Raw genomic sequence first — 16,236 nt, 5'->3', positions numbered from 1 at the left:
CCCAGCATTTCTCATGATGTACTCTGCATATAAGTTAAATAAGCAGGGTGACAATATACAGCCTTGATGTACTCCTTTTCCTATTTGGAACCAGCCTCTTAAGACTCTGTATGCAGGTCAGGAAGCAACAATTGGAACTGGACATGCAACAATAGACGGGTTCCAAAGCAGACTATTAGCCTTTACTATTCCGATCTCTAAAATCTTTAACTCAAGATAAACCAGAGCCCTAAACATATACAGGAAATACTCAGCACTAAAATGTAACATTCTTAGTCTGGACTATTCCTAAAAGACCTACAAGGTGTGAGAGAGGGGCAGGGTCTGATTTTACTGAGGTATGATTTTCAATCTTGTGCTACAGTTGTTGAGGGACCTGAACAATGTGGCTTAACCAGGGTGCTCACTTTGTTCCCAGTGCCATTCAGTTCAGACCTTTACTCCTTCAATTCTGGTCAAGTGATTAAAAACTGCTTCTTTGTGAGCAATACCACTAAATAAAAGACAAAACCTTGAAAGTTTATCAACTTTAAGTGTGAAGACATGTTATAACCAAAGATTTAATTTGGGTGAAAGCAGGAGCCACTTCCATCTTTGTGATATTTGAGGATCTCAGGAGGTATCCCTTATGAACATCAGAGACACCCTGAAATATACAAACTACCATGCTGAAAATCTGTTCAATGCCTGTACTCAGCATCATCATCAACATACACCCTTTCCATCAGCTTTAAAGCTCAGGTATACAATTTAAAAATCTTTAAGGTGCAGAAAAATCTTTGAGGAAAGAGAAGATTTGTTTGGATATAACATAGCTGGCCTGTCCTCCACCTGGAAATCTAGATCCACAGTACTCTGTCATCTGTAAGAAAGAGGTAGGTTCTGAACTTTACTTCTACAGAACACCAGACACAAAATGCAGAATAGCTACCAGCTAAATCTGTTCTAATCCTTGCTTTGATGTAAGGTAAGAGGCAGGGGAGGGGAAATCATAGAGCAGGCAAGTTTCTATTTCTCTTGAGAGGACAAATTAATAAAAATAAAACTTAATTTCCCCCTACTCTTACCCATTCTTATTCCTCCTCAATATTTTTCCTCTTTCTAGGATTCCTTTTTTCTTTGAGAAGCGTAATATCTGGCTGCCTTCTGAAGAAATGGGTATAGTGACAGATGAAAGACTTGTATTCATCGTATAATTCAGAATAAGGGAAAAAACCGACTGCTGTGCATTTAAGATTCTAACAACCTTGCAATTTTGAATAGTCGTTTCCCCCACCCGTTCTTTTGAAGAAATCTGCTTTTATTCTGTTAATAACTAACCACAGTTGCAGCAGCATGGATCCGATTAGCAGTTCTTATGGTACAAAGGGGAGAGGGAAAAAAAGCTGTGAACAGGGTTGCCAATTTGTCCACCTGGGCCCCCGGGAGAAAGATTAGATGAGGTGCCTGCCTGCTCCCTTTTTTCCACTTGATCGCTGCTCTATACTGCCTGATAGAGACAGGCCTTTTGAAAGCCAAGGCACTTTCTTTCCTTTAATAATAGTTTCACTTGCTTCCATCCCCTCTTGTCAACAAATTTCTCATTCTGGATCCCAATATGTCAGGACAACTCTCAAGTGTAAACATAAGTAGCTATGGAAAGTACCCACACGCTGATGCTCACCTGTGTCAAGATGTTTGGCATCTACCATAGGGACCCAAAGAGGAGTCTACACACAGAGACCCTGCAGGGAGGGGGCCCACGCTTTCCAGACAGCAAGGTGGGACACATGGTCAGTCCACAGGCATTTCTGTGCTACTTCTGGATGAAAGAAAGTAGGAAAAGATATACAGTCTGGGAGTTTACTGGGATTTTAGGAAAATGGCATAGTATATATAAATTTGGGACTGACAGTAAAAATACTGGCATTGCAGGTGACATGGTTTCTACGTATTTTCTATATAGGTGTATAATTAATGCATGTACTAAAATAAAACACTATTTTCTCAAAGTGTTTAAAAATTCACTGCGTTTATAATTACACTTAATAATGAGAGCTTACTGTCATGATAAAACTTCCTTGGTATAAAACAACGTGTAACAGCAAAAGTGAAAGCACTGTAATATGCTGAAAAAGTTTAAAAAGAAACCCAAGGCTTCTGACTGAAATCTCTATGTTCTAAGCAGCACAACCAACCCTCTATTATTTTTACTTAAAGGTACTGGGGTAGCCGGTGGGGCGGGGTGGGCAGCGGTGATGAGCTCAGGAGTATGCCTCCTAGGAACAAAGGATGACGAGGCTATGGGCAAAGCACCACTCTAGAGGCACCTGCAGAGGGGCCTGGTGGGCGAGCCCAGGTCAGCAGCGCCTCTGATACAGGGGCCACTCCGAGAGAGCAGGATATTAACTGCTGCAGCACAAACAGGAAGGAGGACGTTCTGGATCACATCCTCATGTGTTTTTTATCTACTCTTTTATTTCAGATTTTAAATAAACGTTCAGCAAGTATCCTTCTTTTTCATGAATACGTGTTTCTTACCTACCTCGGCTTGTCACTTTCACATATCTGGAGCCTAGTATTTGTGTATTGCTGAAACATAAATTCCAGCCCTTAGCTAACATTTCATGTTTACCTAGCCAGTGCTGACCATGGATACTTGGAAACGAGAATACTATCTGGGTAATGACAAAACCCTCCCAAGAGCCAATATGTTTCTAATTGGCCATTTTCTTTGAAGATATGGTTAGTTACTAACAACAGATATTTATTAAAAAAAGATGAGATAATGAAAAAAACTGGACAATACACAAGCCCAGAATGTTGCTATGTACTTATGTGACACAATTTCTGTACATGATGGATTAGAATCAGGCAGGGTCTACATATGAAGAGGTCTGGTTTAAACTGACAGATTTTGGGACCACTATTTCAGGTTCTGTTTTGGAGAGGAAGAAAACAGAATAATCTTATCACAGTGGAATCTCTTCCCAGAGGGAAGGCAAATAGAATGATCCCATGAACTGTGAACTGTGGGCTTCCCAGGTGGCACTTATGGTAAAGAATTCCCCTGCCAAATCAGGAGACATAAGGGATGTGGGTTCAACCCCTGGGTTGGAAAGATCCCCTGGAGGAGGGCATTTTTGCCCTCCAGTATTCTTGCCTGGAAAATCCCATGGACAGGGGAGACTGGCAGGCTACAGTCCATAGAGTTGCAAAGAGTCAGATACGACTGAAACAACTTAGCACATAAACTGTGAAACACAGATGCAGAAAGATGGCTTCCAGCCATAGGATGAAAGGCCATGTAAGTTATAAATTTCAGTATTTTCTTTTCTTGAATACTTGTTTATTCTAAGAGAATTATGAACTCTTTAATTGGGCCAACATTTCTGGAGTGCCTTTTAGTTGTCAAGCACTGTTCTTGGCACTGAGGGTAAAAAGGAAGCAATGATCACTGCCTTCAAGAGGCTCCTGGGCTAGCTCGAGGACCCTGAACAACAGGATAGACAGTAGGACTCTCTTTTGGTATGGAGGAATCGGTATGACCTTGCAAAAGAAAAGACAATGGAGTTGCGTCTTGAAAGCTAAGTAGGAGTTTGACAGTTGGTAACGGGCAGGATGGATCCAGGCAAAAGGAATTCAGTTCTGAAGGAGGAAAGATCTGACCCAAAGCCACTCTTAGTAGAAACAGGGAATACTAAACTAGTTTACTCTGTCCACTTCCAGAAAAAGTAACATGCAACATTAAACAAACAAAAAACTATGCACTGGGGTTCAACTCTCTTAAAAATACATGTTTTTTCCTTTTTTGCAAGTAGAATTTAAATAACGTGATTCTTGGATTTTGTGTGAAACAGACTTAAAGAAACAACTGTGAAAATAAGGGATTCTATTACTAACTGAATTAGGCCTGAGACTATAACAATTATTTTATCATAAAGATTTTTTCTCATGACATTACAATTTCAATTGAATTAGAACCTAGCTATAGAAAGTTTTTTTAAAAAAGGTAGTATGCTGCCCCATAACAAATGAGCTATTTATCACTAAGCTTTTCTATGACCCACACATACATGATCATAACTGGGAGTACTAGTTTCCTTTTAAAACATGCCCTGCCTATTCAAAAGTCAAGGGAAGTGTTAGCTGAAATGGATACAAGTGGTCCCTTTCACATTCCACAAAATCTTTCTCTGCACCACTTTTACAGCACCAGACTCTCCCTATTTTCCCTTTCATTCACTGGCTGTTCTTTTTCCTCTTCATGGTCTCTTACATTTTGGAGAGCCCTAGGGTTCAGTCCTCAGAATTCTTCTCTCAGTACTTCCAGCCCTGGCTACACATAATAATCACCTGGACAGCTTACCACAGAGTATTCCATTCAGACCCATTAAGCTGGCATCTCTGGGGTCCGGCCCAGGACGTTTCACGTACCCAGAGTTGAGAACCACTGACCTCACTCATTCCCCAGATCAGGAGCTCTCAGATGGCAACTTCAGCTTCAGCTAGGAACTTGCCGGAAACGCAAATTTTCCAGCTTCACCCAAACCTACTGAGTCAGAAACTGGGTGTGGGGTCTAGCCATCTGTGCTCTCACTGGCCCTCCAAGCGACTGTGGTGCAGGACAGGAGTCCTGGGTGACAGCATCTAGATCCCTAATGACTCATGGGCTTTCTTCTCCAGCCTAGATCTCTACTCGGAATCCAGAGTCTTCGTATAACCAGCTGCCTATTCAAAAGTCGCCTTCTGGATGCCATACAGGCTTCTCAAATGTTACATCATAAAAACCAAACTCCAGATTTCTCTTTCAAAAATTTACTCCTTCTTTTGTCTTCCACTGGACAGAACCACTGTTTACCACCAATCTCTCAGGCCAAAAACATCCTGTCCCCACTACTGCTACCCACACATCTAGCCATGATCAAGCCCCCACCCTCCCCCTGGCTACTGCAACAACCCCCTAATGGGTCCCGCTGTTTCTGCCCTGCCCCTCTGTAGTCCACTCAGCAGCCACAATGACCCTTTTACAGTTTGTCCTGGATCATTGCCATTCTCTGCCTTCTCCACCATCACTCTTAAATTCCTCAATTCCAATCATAACCTACAAAACCCTATAGAAGCTGGTCTTGCTGCTAAGTCACTTCAGTCGTGACCGACTCTGTACGACCCCATAGACGGCAACCCACCAGGCCTCCCCGTCCCTGGGATTCTCCAGGCAAGAACACTGGAGTGGGTTGCCATTTCCTTCTCCAATGCATGAAAGTGAAAAGTAAAAGTGAAGTCGCTCAGTCGTGTCCGACTCCAGCGACTCCATGGACTGCAGCCTTCCAGGCTCCTCCGTCCATGGGATCTTCTAGGCAAAAGTACTGGAGTGGGGTGCCACTGCCTTCTCCAGCTGGTCTTGGGTTGCCCTCTAATCTAACCACCTATCATTCTGTTCCATCTCTCCTTCCCCACTATGCTTCAGCCCCAAAGACTTCCTTCTGGGTCCCCTGCCCGGCACTCAAACACACCCCTGTTTAGGGCCTTCGTACTCGCTCTTTGCTCTGCCTGGATACTTCACTCCTAGACTTGCTTTTGACCTTCATTCACTGAGCCTCTTGTTCGAATATTAATTTCTTAGAGACACGGTCCCTAATTATTGCCATCTAAAGAAGCAATCTGAAATAGAACTGCCATACGACCCAGCAATCCCACTGCTGGGCATACACACCAAGGAAACCAGAATTGAAAGAGACACGTGTACTCCAATGTTCATCGCAGCACTATTTATAATGGCTTTATTCCTTCAATTCTAGAAACATGCCCACAGCAAGCTGCATCGAGCACTTTATGAATTAATGACTAAAAGAAGAAAATGAGCAGTTGGCTAGTGGGCTCTCCTCAGAACATCATCTAATTCTCCCAACAGCAAAAGTGCAACATGCTACTAGCAAAAAAAAAAAAATTAAATGAATTAATACATTTGGCATCCTCAGCAAGGTCACGTTCTTGGCATTCAGCTATACGCATTTAACGTAGTTTGCAAGTACAAACTCTTATGTCACTTTCTGTTTGGAAAAGAGAGTATCAACATTAACAATCTCTGGTTATATCATTTATAAACACGCAGATGTGGATTATTAAAGATTAATGCATTTTAGGACTGGTGTCGGCATTCCGTTTGTCTCTTGCCGAAACCAATTCTGTTCTTCATTAGTCAATGACAACCCATATCACCCTGTTATGGAAGAGAAATCAAAGGTGTAAGTGTGAATTGAGAGTAAGTGATGAAACTGATTAGTAAGAGACTTAACGGCTATAATCAATCAACACATCATAATAATCTTGGCTCCAGGGTTATCAGAAGATAGGGAAATAAACATGACACTCCATGTAAAACAGTTTTGTTCCTTTCACAACTACCATTTTTTTTTCCCTTTAGAAAGTAGAGTAACACATAAAAAGTTAGTGGAAATCAACTTCAGAAACATCTTGACTGGAAGAACTATTCACTTTATCACCATTTTCCAAAATGTAGCAAACTAACTTTTGAAACTTGTACTTTTAGGCTAAAATTAGTTCCTAAAAACTTTTGTGCCCCTCCTTTCCGATTCCTCATTCCCAGTGATGAAGAGAGTACAACAGGTTGATGCCAATAGCGTTAACACTGGCAGTGCACTGCTGGTTCAAGAAGCAACAGCAGTCAGTCAGTTAAGCAGAAGATGAGAGCAGTATCAGTCTACTCAGCTCAAGAAATGAAAATAAATGGCAAACAAGGCTTTGAAGTGCTTCTTCAGTGAATAAAGCAAAAAAAAAAAAAAAAAAAACCAAAAAATAGGGGAGAAGTGGGAGTGGACTGCTGGATCTAGTACGTCAGCACTTTCGTCACCGCTGAGCTTACAGAGCTGGATGAGGCACAAAACAGCACCCTGGTGACACAGGCTTTCCTGTATTTTCATACGCGGAAGATCAAAGAAAGGAAATGGAAAATGAGAGGAGAGTTTAAACTGAACTGCATGACTTAATTTTAACTAAGAGTGGGGAGCAAAACCAAGTGGGACTGTGTATTTTGAGAAAATCCCACTGTTCTCATTTCTAAATGTGAGAGGAGGATAAAAGGCTTACTTTGAAATTTGTTCAGATGGAAGAACTGGAACGATTTCTGCTTTTGGAAAGGAGGAGAAAAAACTCATTACCCAATGATCAGAATACCTGACTTGGGTCAGGAGCGACCTCTAAAGGGCAGAGTAGCTAAGAACGCTAGAGCAGCTGCTTCCAATGCAAGGACCTGGCTGCTGGTCAGCAACGGGGAACCTGCCCTTTAGAAACAGCAGGAGACCTAGGTACAGCCAGGATCCTGGCTGCATTCTAAATTAGTATCTTAAAGGGGGAGGCTCTAATAACCAGTAACCTTGCCACTGCAGCTCTCTAAAAGACAAAATACATTGTTGCTTTCTTAAGCGTTACTAAACATAATTTGGAAAGGATCTGAAATTACTGTTTTGTATAACACAAATATTTTACTTTGTAAGGGAAAAAAAATACTGGCTGAAGTTCTCTTTGGTGTGTAGAACTGCTGAATCGATGTTTTCTGGGCTGCCACAGATTAAAAACATGGATATATCAATGGCATTTTGTGCTTAAGATTTTTTTTTTCTCTGCACAGCTTGCCAATAAGCAGCATGCATCTTCCCGCAACAAGCTGTTGCAGGATTTCCACTTAACGAGAAGCCAAAAAGGAACACTTGATGGATGTTTCAAAATAATATTACCAGGTAGGGTGACTGTGCAGACTTTCAATAAAAATTTTTAGCGATTCTAATATTATCTTGAAAGGAAACTAGTTTAGAAGCACTTTTAGAAATTAACTCATAACTTTACCCTGAGTTTTATTAAACAAGGATAAATTAAAAAGTATAAAAATTACTTGTTTAGAATGGGTTGGGCTTGAGCCCTAAGAGTTCTAAAATCCAAGGGGAATGGATTAAAAAAGAGAGACACTGATTTGCATCCTCCGGTGTTCATTTCACAGGTACTAATCTTGATAAATTAGACCAGGAACTATCATTTCCTCTTACTAAAATCCTTCCTGTTCACTCCAGCCTATGACTAACTCCTAACTGCAATTCATTTTTCTCTTTCCCATTATAGCATCCTTCCAGAATCTGGTTGTCTGAATGTCAAATTAAGCAAGAAAATTAGTTGTTTTTTTTTTTTTTTGACCAGAGTATCTTCTTGTTTGTATCTGCAACTATATCAGCTCCTACAGAAATCTACTTAGCTCTCATTTTTGAGGCAGAGAGTAAAGCGGGTGAACACTTATACAGAAGAACTCTAAATATACCTTAACGCTGCCCAGAGTTATCTTCCATATTTAATCTACTATGTGCCACCTTCTTCGGAATTCATTCTTTCAGCGTCTGAGATTTTCCTGAGGGGCACAAATTCATTATTGGTAGCTGGTACACTAGATGCATCGCTCACCATCCAGGAACTGACATGATAAAGCTTCAAAGAATCAGGCTTAACCATAAAGTAACTGGTGCTTTATGAGAGCGGAAGGGCGATCTCTGGCAAAGCCATTTCTGCAGGCTCTTAAAACCCGTGATCCTTTTCAAAGGACAGCCACTTATTTGGCAGGTATGAGTCTCTGTAAGGAAAGAAGGACAGAGTAGCTCCGCCCGGGGAGGTGCCTGTGCAGAGAAGCTCAGGAGGGAAAGGCTCCAGCTGGTTGCAAAGGGAGGAAACCGGGAGAGGGGCGGGGGGTGAGGTGGTGCGCCACGAATGGAAAAAGATCAGAGCAAGCTTGAGAGACTGATGAAAGACGACTCTCCCCTTGCCCTCCTTCCTCCTTTCCAGCCGCTCAGCACTGAGGATACTCTGACCCATGGCCTCATGCTCTCTTCCGGCCAGTAGTCAATCTGAGGAAGGACGAGGTGGGAGGTGAGACACGGCAAAGAGCAATGGACATACAACTTAAAGGGAGGGGGTTTTACGTTCATATTTGATGAAATTTTATTTTGTTTCTGTCTATGACAGCTAGGAAAATGTTGACTTTGATTGGTCTTCTCATAACAAACATCTAATACTATGCCAGAAAAAGAATGGTTTGAAACAAATGTCTCCTTATCATGACATTAATGAGAATACCTACTTTTTTATCTTTGGTCCTAGTTTATTATCACCAATAGCCCTCTGCTGTCAGAAGAAAGTGATTAACTCTACCTAAAACTGGATTTGGTACAAACCCTTAAAAAGAAAAAGTGGGGAGGGGGCAGGAAATATGTTCAGGAATTTACAGTTTTTATCCTTAGATCTTTAATAATAAAACCAATGAACTCTCCTCAACAGTCTGAACATTTAAAGTTTCTATAGACAAAAATGTCTATCAGGCTATGAACAGTTAATATCTGCCTGCCTATCACCGTCCCCCACTGATGTTCACCGTTCTTAATATTTAAACACTGTTGCTGCTTACAGCACATGGAGAAAAAAGCTGACAAAAGCCTTTGTCCAATAAAATAAAAAAGTTCGGCTTATTTACATTTTTGCTTTGTTAGTAAACTGTAATGGTTGGCTCTGGAGGCAAGACAAGTGAAATTAACATTCACTAAATCTTTTGGCAACAGCAATGCATTCTGATGTTGTGCTGCGTCAGCTTCCACTATGTGTTAGGACGAATTAGGCCTGGTGTAAGACCTACACAATACACTGTGTTAGGACGAATCAGGCCCAGTGTAAGAACTACACAATACATTCGAGACCCAACAGTTTATTCTCCTTAAATGAGGTACATAACTTGATTCCTGGCTGTAACCCAGGAAGCAATGCAATGGGATCATTTATTAGAAGGAAAACAAAATGTTTACTATCATACATTTCAGAATCAACTGCACCCTAGGTTAGATTTACTTTATTTAAATGTGTACATACACACATACTAACAATTAGAAAGATGGGGAAATTTCTTTTTCTAAATATAAAAACATCAATCAGAAGAGGAATGAGAAATGAAACACTAAGTAAAAACCTAGAAAATGTTTAATGGCACTGAATGAACATATAACATATACATTTCTATTTTCAAACGCTTGTTTAAATTAGACCACCAAGCTGAATCCTTTCCCCCCTAACCATAGACAGCTGTGATGCTGGAGCCCAGTAATGTGCAGACAAAGGGAGAGAATCCATGTGGCTACTCAGCACAGAAAATCTCCATCCTGCTTTTCAAAAGAATGCAGGAAGGGAAAGCCCCACTGAGTTAGGGATGTGCCAGGGCCGATGTCGTGCCAGCGCATCACAGTACTTGTTCCCATGACACTCACAATGTTCGCGAGGCAGCATGACAGGAGGGCGAACGTGCAGTGGGCGGAGAAACGGTTTAACAGGCAAGAAACACAGTCAGCCATTCGGGGTGCTTTCCTGGGCTTTTGTTTATCCACCTCTGTGATACTTATCATTAGCTGTCGATTTCATTTACCAGAGCAGAGATGGAAAAAAATGACTGCTCTTCTTCAACAAACCCAGGGAGAGCCATGCTAGGAAGACTCTTCCCATAACATGCTGGCTTTACCTCACCCCAGCAATCAGATACACAACAGCTGTGCATTTTAATAATGACTTGCTGGAGAGACAATGATTGAAAGAGCCAATCTGTGACACATGGAGAGGAGGCAGCAAGATACAGCAGGAGTTAATGGGAGAGAAGTAGGCTCAGGGAAAACCAGTCAGTGCTGGGAATGGGAAGAAGGGTGAGGGAGAAAAGAAAGCAAACGGCTACAGACAGAAAAATACAGGGAAATTCCAAACAGATGTTTTCAAAAAGCAATCTGAGGATCATGCCCAGGGTGAGAAACCATGTAATCTCTGTCGGACATTTTTGTTTCATTGGTTCAGACTCAGAAGCAAATGTAGACAGACTAGAAATTATCTTAGAATCTAACGTGAGTGTGTGTGCTGTCTCTCAGTTGTGTCCAGCTCTTTGTGACCCCAAGGACTGCAGCCCTCCAGACTAATGTACAGACCAACAAAACTTAACATCAGGGCTAGAGATGGGGAAAGGAGGTGAGACTACTAAATCAGCTCTGAAGGGCTCATTTATTCTCTAAGGAAGCATGCCTGGATTTAGTTAAATATAAACCCCAAATGATCAACTTTATATTATCTCTAAAGTGTGGTTTTATTATTTATGACATAGTTCACAAAAGTATATTTTAAAAAAATTTTTAAAAGAAGGGCAGATAGACTAAAGGGAGGGGAAGACCACGTTTTTTTTCCCCCAATAAAATATGGCATGATTTTTAACAAATCCCCATAAAATAACACCACATAAAGTTTTCTGATGAGCATCTGTTAAAAATGCATGTTTGAATGTCCCTGGGTGTGGCTACGGAACAGAGTAGAGAAACAGGTGACATGTGGACTCGGGCCTCAAGGATGACTACCAAGAGCCCAGGACGAGAGTGCTGACAGTTCTGGGGCCCCTCTGTGTGAATCACAAAAGGGCGCCCTGTCTCCCCAGAGAGCTGCCGTATTTCACTGCCACTTACTCCTCTGGTCCACATCCCTGGTCCAACAAGCAACTTGCTCAAGTGAGTGTGGCAGCCCTGGCTAGGAACAGGGAGAGGGTGGGACTGATGTTGTCTAAATATATGCAGAAAGTGTAAGAAATAACCCAGGATTCTGATCTGCTCATCTATTGATAAATTTTATGCTAGACTGCCTGCCCATCACATCACACAGAAATCGATTTGCCAACAATCTTGAGTGCAGCAAGGGTTTTTAAAAAATGCTTGTCTTCTGTCTCCTCTTAACTTTCTCAGACTCAACCTCTCAGAAGAGCAACCACTGACCTACCTGTTGTTTTTTTTCAAGTTAGGAGAAAAATGGATTCAACTTTGTGAAACATTATGCTTTCATGGCTAGTTCTAGCGGTCCTACTGAATAATCTCAGTAAACTCAGCAAGTCATCACTGGGAGCTTTATATACATGTCCTCTGAATGGTACAAGAAAACCACTGGTGTAAGATTCAGACTTGTAGCCCAAACCCCCTGTGCTACTCTGGAGAGTAATGATCATGGACAAGTCTCTACATCTCATTTTGATTAACAACAATAACCGTAATCACAACAACAATTAACATGCACTGAATGGTTACTGCAAGCTTGCTTTATATACATTAACACATTTCATCTTTATAGTAACCCTGTGAGATGTGGTTATTATCTTTATAGACACAGAAACTGAGGCACAAGGAGGCTTAGCAGCTTGCCAAGTGGCAATAAAACGAGGAGGTGGGATCAGATGATTAAGAAAGTTTCTCTAGCTCAAATGTTACTTATAATTCCATCTGAGAGAAAGGAAAATAGATGCCAAAACTGCTTGCCAGATTTTGCAAGTGGTTATTCCTCTTAGAATGACACTAATATTAAAGAAATGTTCTATTTTCCATGTTTTACATGATTCTATTACTATACAGCTTCACACTCAGCAAAGATAATTCTGGATTTACCTGGATATCATGCCTCTGAAAACAAGTGGAACTTTTGCTGTGTAATTTCATCCCTGTACTAAATTTCACTGAATGGTTTTACCGAGCATCATGCAGAGTAATACAGGCTGCACTACGATGAGATGAAGTGAAGGCCCTGGCCCTGAGCAGTTAGAATTTCTGGCACAAGTTTACAAAACAAATAGACTTAAACATAGTTTCCAAGAAAGCTGAAAGTTTTCTATTGAAAACCCACTTTCCAAGAAGTTAACAGAGAAAAATCACAATCAGCTCCTGCCCTGAAGGTCCTGTGAAGGATAGGCCTCATAAGGCAAAAGGAGAAGAGGGTGGCAGAGAATGAGGTGGTTGGATGGCATCACCGACTCAATGGATATGAATTTGAGCAAACTCCTGGAGATATTGGAGGACAGGGAAGCCTGGAGTGCTGCAGTCCATGGGGTCCCAAAAAGTCAGACATGACTTAGCAACTGAACAATAAATAATAGGTCATCAGAATCACAGTTCGCTGAACAACTTTATCCTATGCAAAACACGACTGAGTACCAGACTCAGGACTTCCCTGGGGGCTCAGATGGTAAAGCATCTGTCTACAATGCGGGAGACCCGGGTTCGATCCCTGGGTCGGGAAGATCCTCTGGAGAAGGAAATGGCAATCCACTCCAGTACTATTGCTTGGAAAATTCCATGGACAGAGGAGCTTGGTAAGCTACAGTGCATGGGGTCACAAAGAGTCGGACACGACTGAGCGACTTCACTTTCCACTATAACATGTGCTATCACGCCCTCCAAATCAAGCTCTTTTGTTGGGTTGTGTGTGTTCCATACAGCATCAAAATCCAAACAGTGAAATAAAACTTTCAAAATCCCCAACTAGAATGCTAAATATATGTATGAAAACCACCAGATTGTGAACTACCCGTATTAGGGATTTTAAATGAAAAACTAAAATATTTTTGTATCTCAGAAAAGTTTTCATTTAGTTTACTAAGAAAAGTCTTTCTGATGCAATTCAGAAAAATGGGGTCAGTTCACTGACAAATATAGTATTTTACATATAACTTTCCAATGTTTAGGTAGGTAAGACCTCAAAAACCATCTCAATACCAAAAATTGTCTAAGGAATTCTGGAATATAGAGTATTCATAGCTTTAAAAAAATTAAAAGCAGGTAAATCCAGGTTTTATTATTAAAACAACCATTATAAGGACAAGCAAATATTTTTGAAAGAAAATTAAGATGCCTTCAAAAAATATATTAAAATTATATGTAATTCAAAATATGCATCTTGGGAACATAACATTTAGTCAAAAAAGCTAAGTGGAAAAGGACCACATATAGTTTTACATATGTAACTATACTTCATGATTTGCCCAGAATCTTCCTGGTTTATATATGTTCTACTGCAATTATTATTAGCAACCCTTATAGGCTCAAGTCTCTCAACGTGGCTGATAAATTATATAGTCATTTTTAATGTAATACATTTCTATAAAACTCAAAACTAAATGAAAATAACAATATATACTTCATTTATACTCTTTTAGAACCCAAAATAATCCACAAAGAATGATTTAAAATACATTCAGAGGATATCTGAGGCAGAGGAGAGGTACAGAGCTGAAGACAGGAAGGAACACACAGGTAAAAACAACAACTCCAGCTCTTAAATTGGATGGTGAGCCACGAGTACTCATTCGATAGTTGTTTCATAATTAGCATTTTTCATATGTTCTTATATGTTTATATACATATATAAAACTTTTATTTAAAAATAAAAAGAGCAAAATAATAAGATGGGGTAAAAATTACTATCCATGTTTTTAAGATAACAGAATAAACTATCAGAAAATTTATCAGCAATTCAATAGTAATTCTGACAGATGAGTAAAAAGTATTTTCTGGCAGCCACCTACATCATGCTAGCAAAAGTTACACAGAAAAAAATTTACATCTATTTGATGGATAAAGGAAAGCTGGTTGATATAAGAAAGAAAGCTGGAATAGGATGGGGCAACTGACAAATAAACAAACAAATAAATAACCCCAAGTATATGATAAAGGAAGCAAAAGATTTACAAGAGTATGAGTACGGAAAGAGCTAATGCAAGAGGTTAATGGAACATGAACTTCTTCTATCAAAACTAAAAGGTAAGAGTTTGTATAAGTAACAAGGCTGTGAACGTATGCTGGCAAATTAAAACAGTGATAAGCATGAACATTAAAAATACTGTAGAAAATAACTTCCACAGTAATCTCACCTTATCAACAGAGGATCTTATTTAACAAAATCACTACGAAACATATCCTAAGAGAATAAGTAATTTTTTGGTGTAAGTTAAGGTAAACATGCAAACTGAAAGTAACAGGTGATTTTACTAAATCAGTGTTTATATTCATTAGTTGAGTATACTTAGGAACTAGGATGCTTGTATGCTTTAGTTGAGTATACTTAGGAACTAGGATGCTTGTATGCAGTTATACTCCTAACTTCTAATCATGGTCCCATCATTAGGTTTTTAAACAGTAAAAACATAATAATAATGGTATGTATGTTTTTATTGATGAAAACTAGGTCTGTATTTATTACAGAGTAAAATAGTAATTATTAAGAAATGAATACCTGGAATACTGGCAGGAGAAATTGGGCCAGATCGTGACTGGTTACTTCCTACAGGAGAGCCAACAGGAGAAGGCGATGGGCCCCCAGGGATGCTGGAGAGATGGGGAGATGCATGCGGAGAGAAAGGTGACTGAGCTGGGTTGCTCTGATCTCCTTGGCTGCTCGTGGACCCAGATGCACTGACTGCTGAGCTCAAAGTTGCTTCTGTTCCCGTGGGGAGGTCATCAATGGAGCCAGACAGGTCCTAAGGAGGAAAGAAATAGCATGCATTGATGGAGTAACACATATTTGGACAAATACCTATTCAAAACACTATTTGAAAATCTTAACCCTAACCTTTCAGAGTTTTTCTAGAGAACACCCCAAATTCAGAGCATGGCCAGTTGTTATTAGAAGACTTTAATGAGGTCTCTTATAAGTTAAATCCATAGGATCTACTCTATGGCTAAAAAGTTTGTACCTTTCATTAAACTGTCTTACAGCTTTCCTTTAAGCTGTCAGCACCTAGTCCAACAAACCCGTCAAAGACTCACAGGAAAAGCATGCTAGGTGGTGATGTACCTACCATCTGAATGGAATGCCCGATTCATACAGGATCACTTCAGTAAACTAAAAACTAAAGGCTTTGGATCCTCCTACTTAAAGATCAATATTGGAGGGCTATCTGAATTTCAAAATATGATCTTCTAATGTAATAGCAATCCAAACTGTAACCTAACTGTAACCTAACCTTGTGGGAAGAAATTCTGATATTTTAGGTAATGCAAAAATTCTCTTATAAATAGAAGAGTGATGTATATTTTTATCTGGTATGATGAAAATAAATCCCTTTGAAGTTATGTTGGCAGAAATGAGTCCTAATGTTATAACTTACTACCTTTTTTTGAAACAGTCATTTGTTTATTAACTCTAGAAAAACAAGAGGTACCATACAGAAGGAAGTGCAACCAAAGTATATTATTTGGCCTAGCAGTGAACACTGAGTACTGGTATAGTATATATTTGTATTTGTTGTTGTTTAGTCGCTAAGTTGTGTCCGACTCTTTTGCGACCCCATGGACTGTAGCCTGTCATGCTACTCTGTCCGTGGGATTTCCCAGGCAAGAATACTAGAGTGGGATGCCATTTCCTTCTCCAATA

General features: G+C 40.1%; 1 protein-coding gene across 9 annotated transcripts in view; it reads right to left on the bottom strand.

The window, feature by feature from the left end:
- ARID1B (AT-rich interaction domain 1B) overlaps positions 1-16,236 on the bottom strand; it is a 439,749-nt gene that overhangs the window by 113,801 nt on the left and 309,712 nt on the right. For all 9 annotated transcript variants that reach the window (XM_027551921.1, XM_027551917.1, XM_027551923.1 and 6 more), the window contains one exon: positions 15,097-15,340. In XM_027551921.1, the coding sequence (XP_027407722.1) occupies positions 15,097-15,340 (244 nt within the window). The remainder of the gene's footprint in view (positions 1-15,096; positions 15,341-16,236) is intronic.

This window comes from Bos indicus x Bos taurus, chromosome 9 (genome assembly GCF_003369695.1).
Source record: "Bos indicus x Bos taurus breed Angus x Brahman F1 hybrid chromosome 9, Bos_hybrid_MaternalHap_v2.0, whole genome shotgun sequence".
Taxonomy (NCBI): Eukaryota; Metazoa; Chordata; class Mammalia; order Artiodactyla; family Bovidae; genus Bos; species Bos indicus x Bos taurus.
The sequence above is the reverse complement of the archived record's forward strand: the minus strand, read 5'-3'. Positions and strand labels throughout refer to the sequence as shown.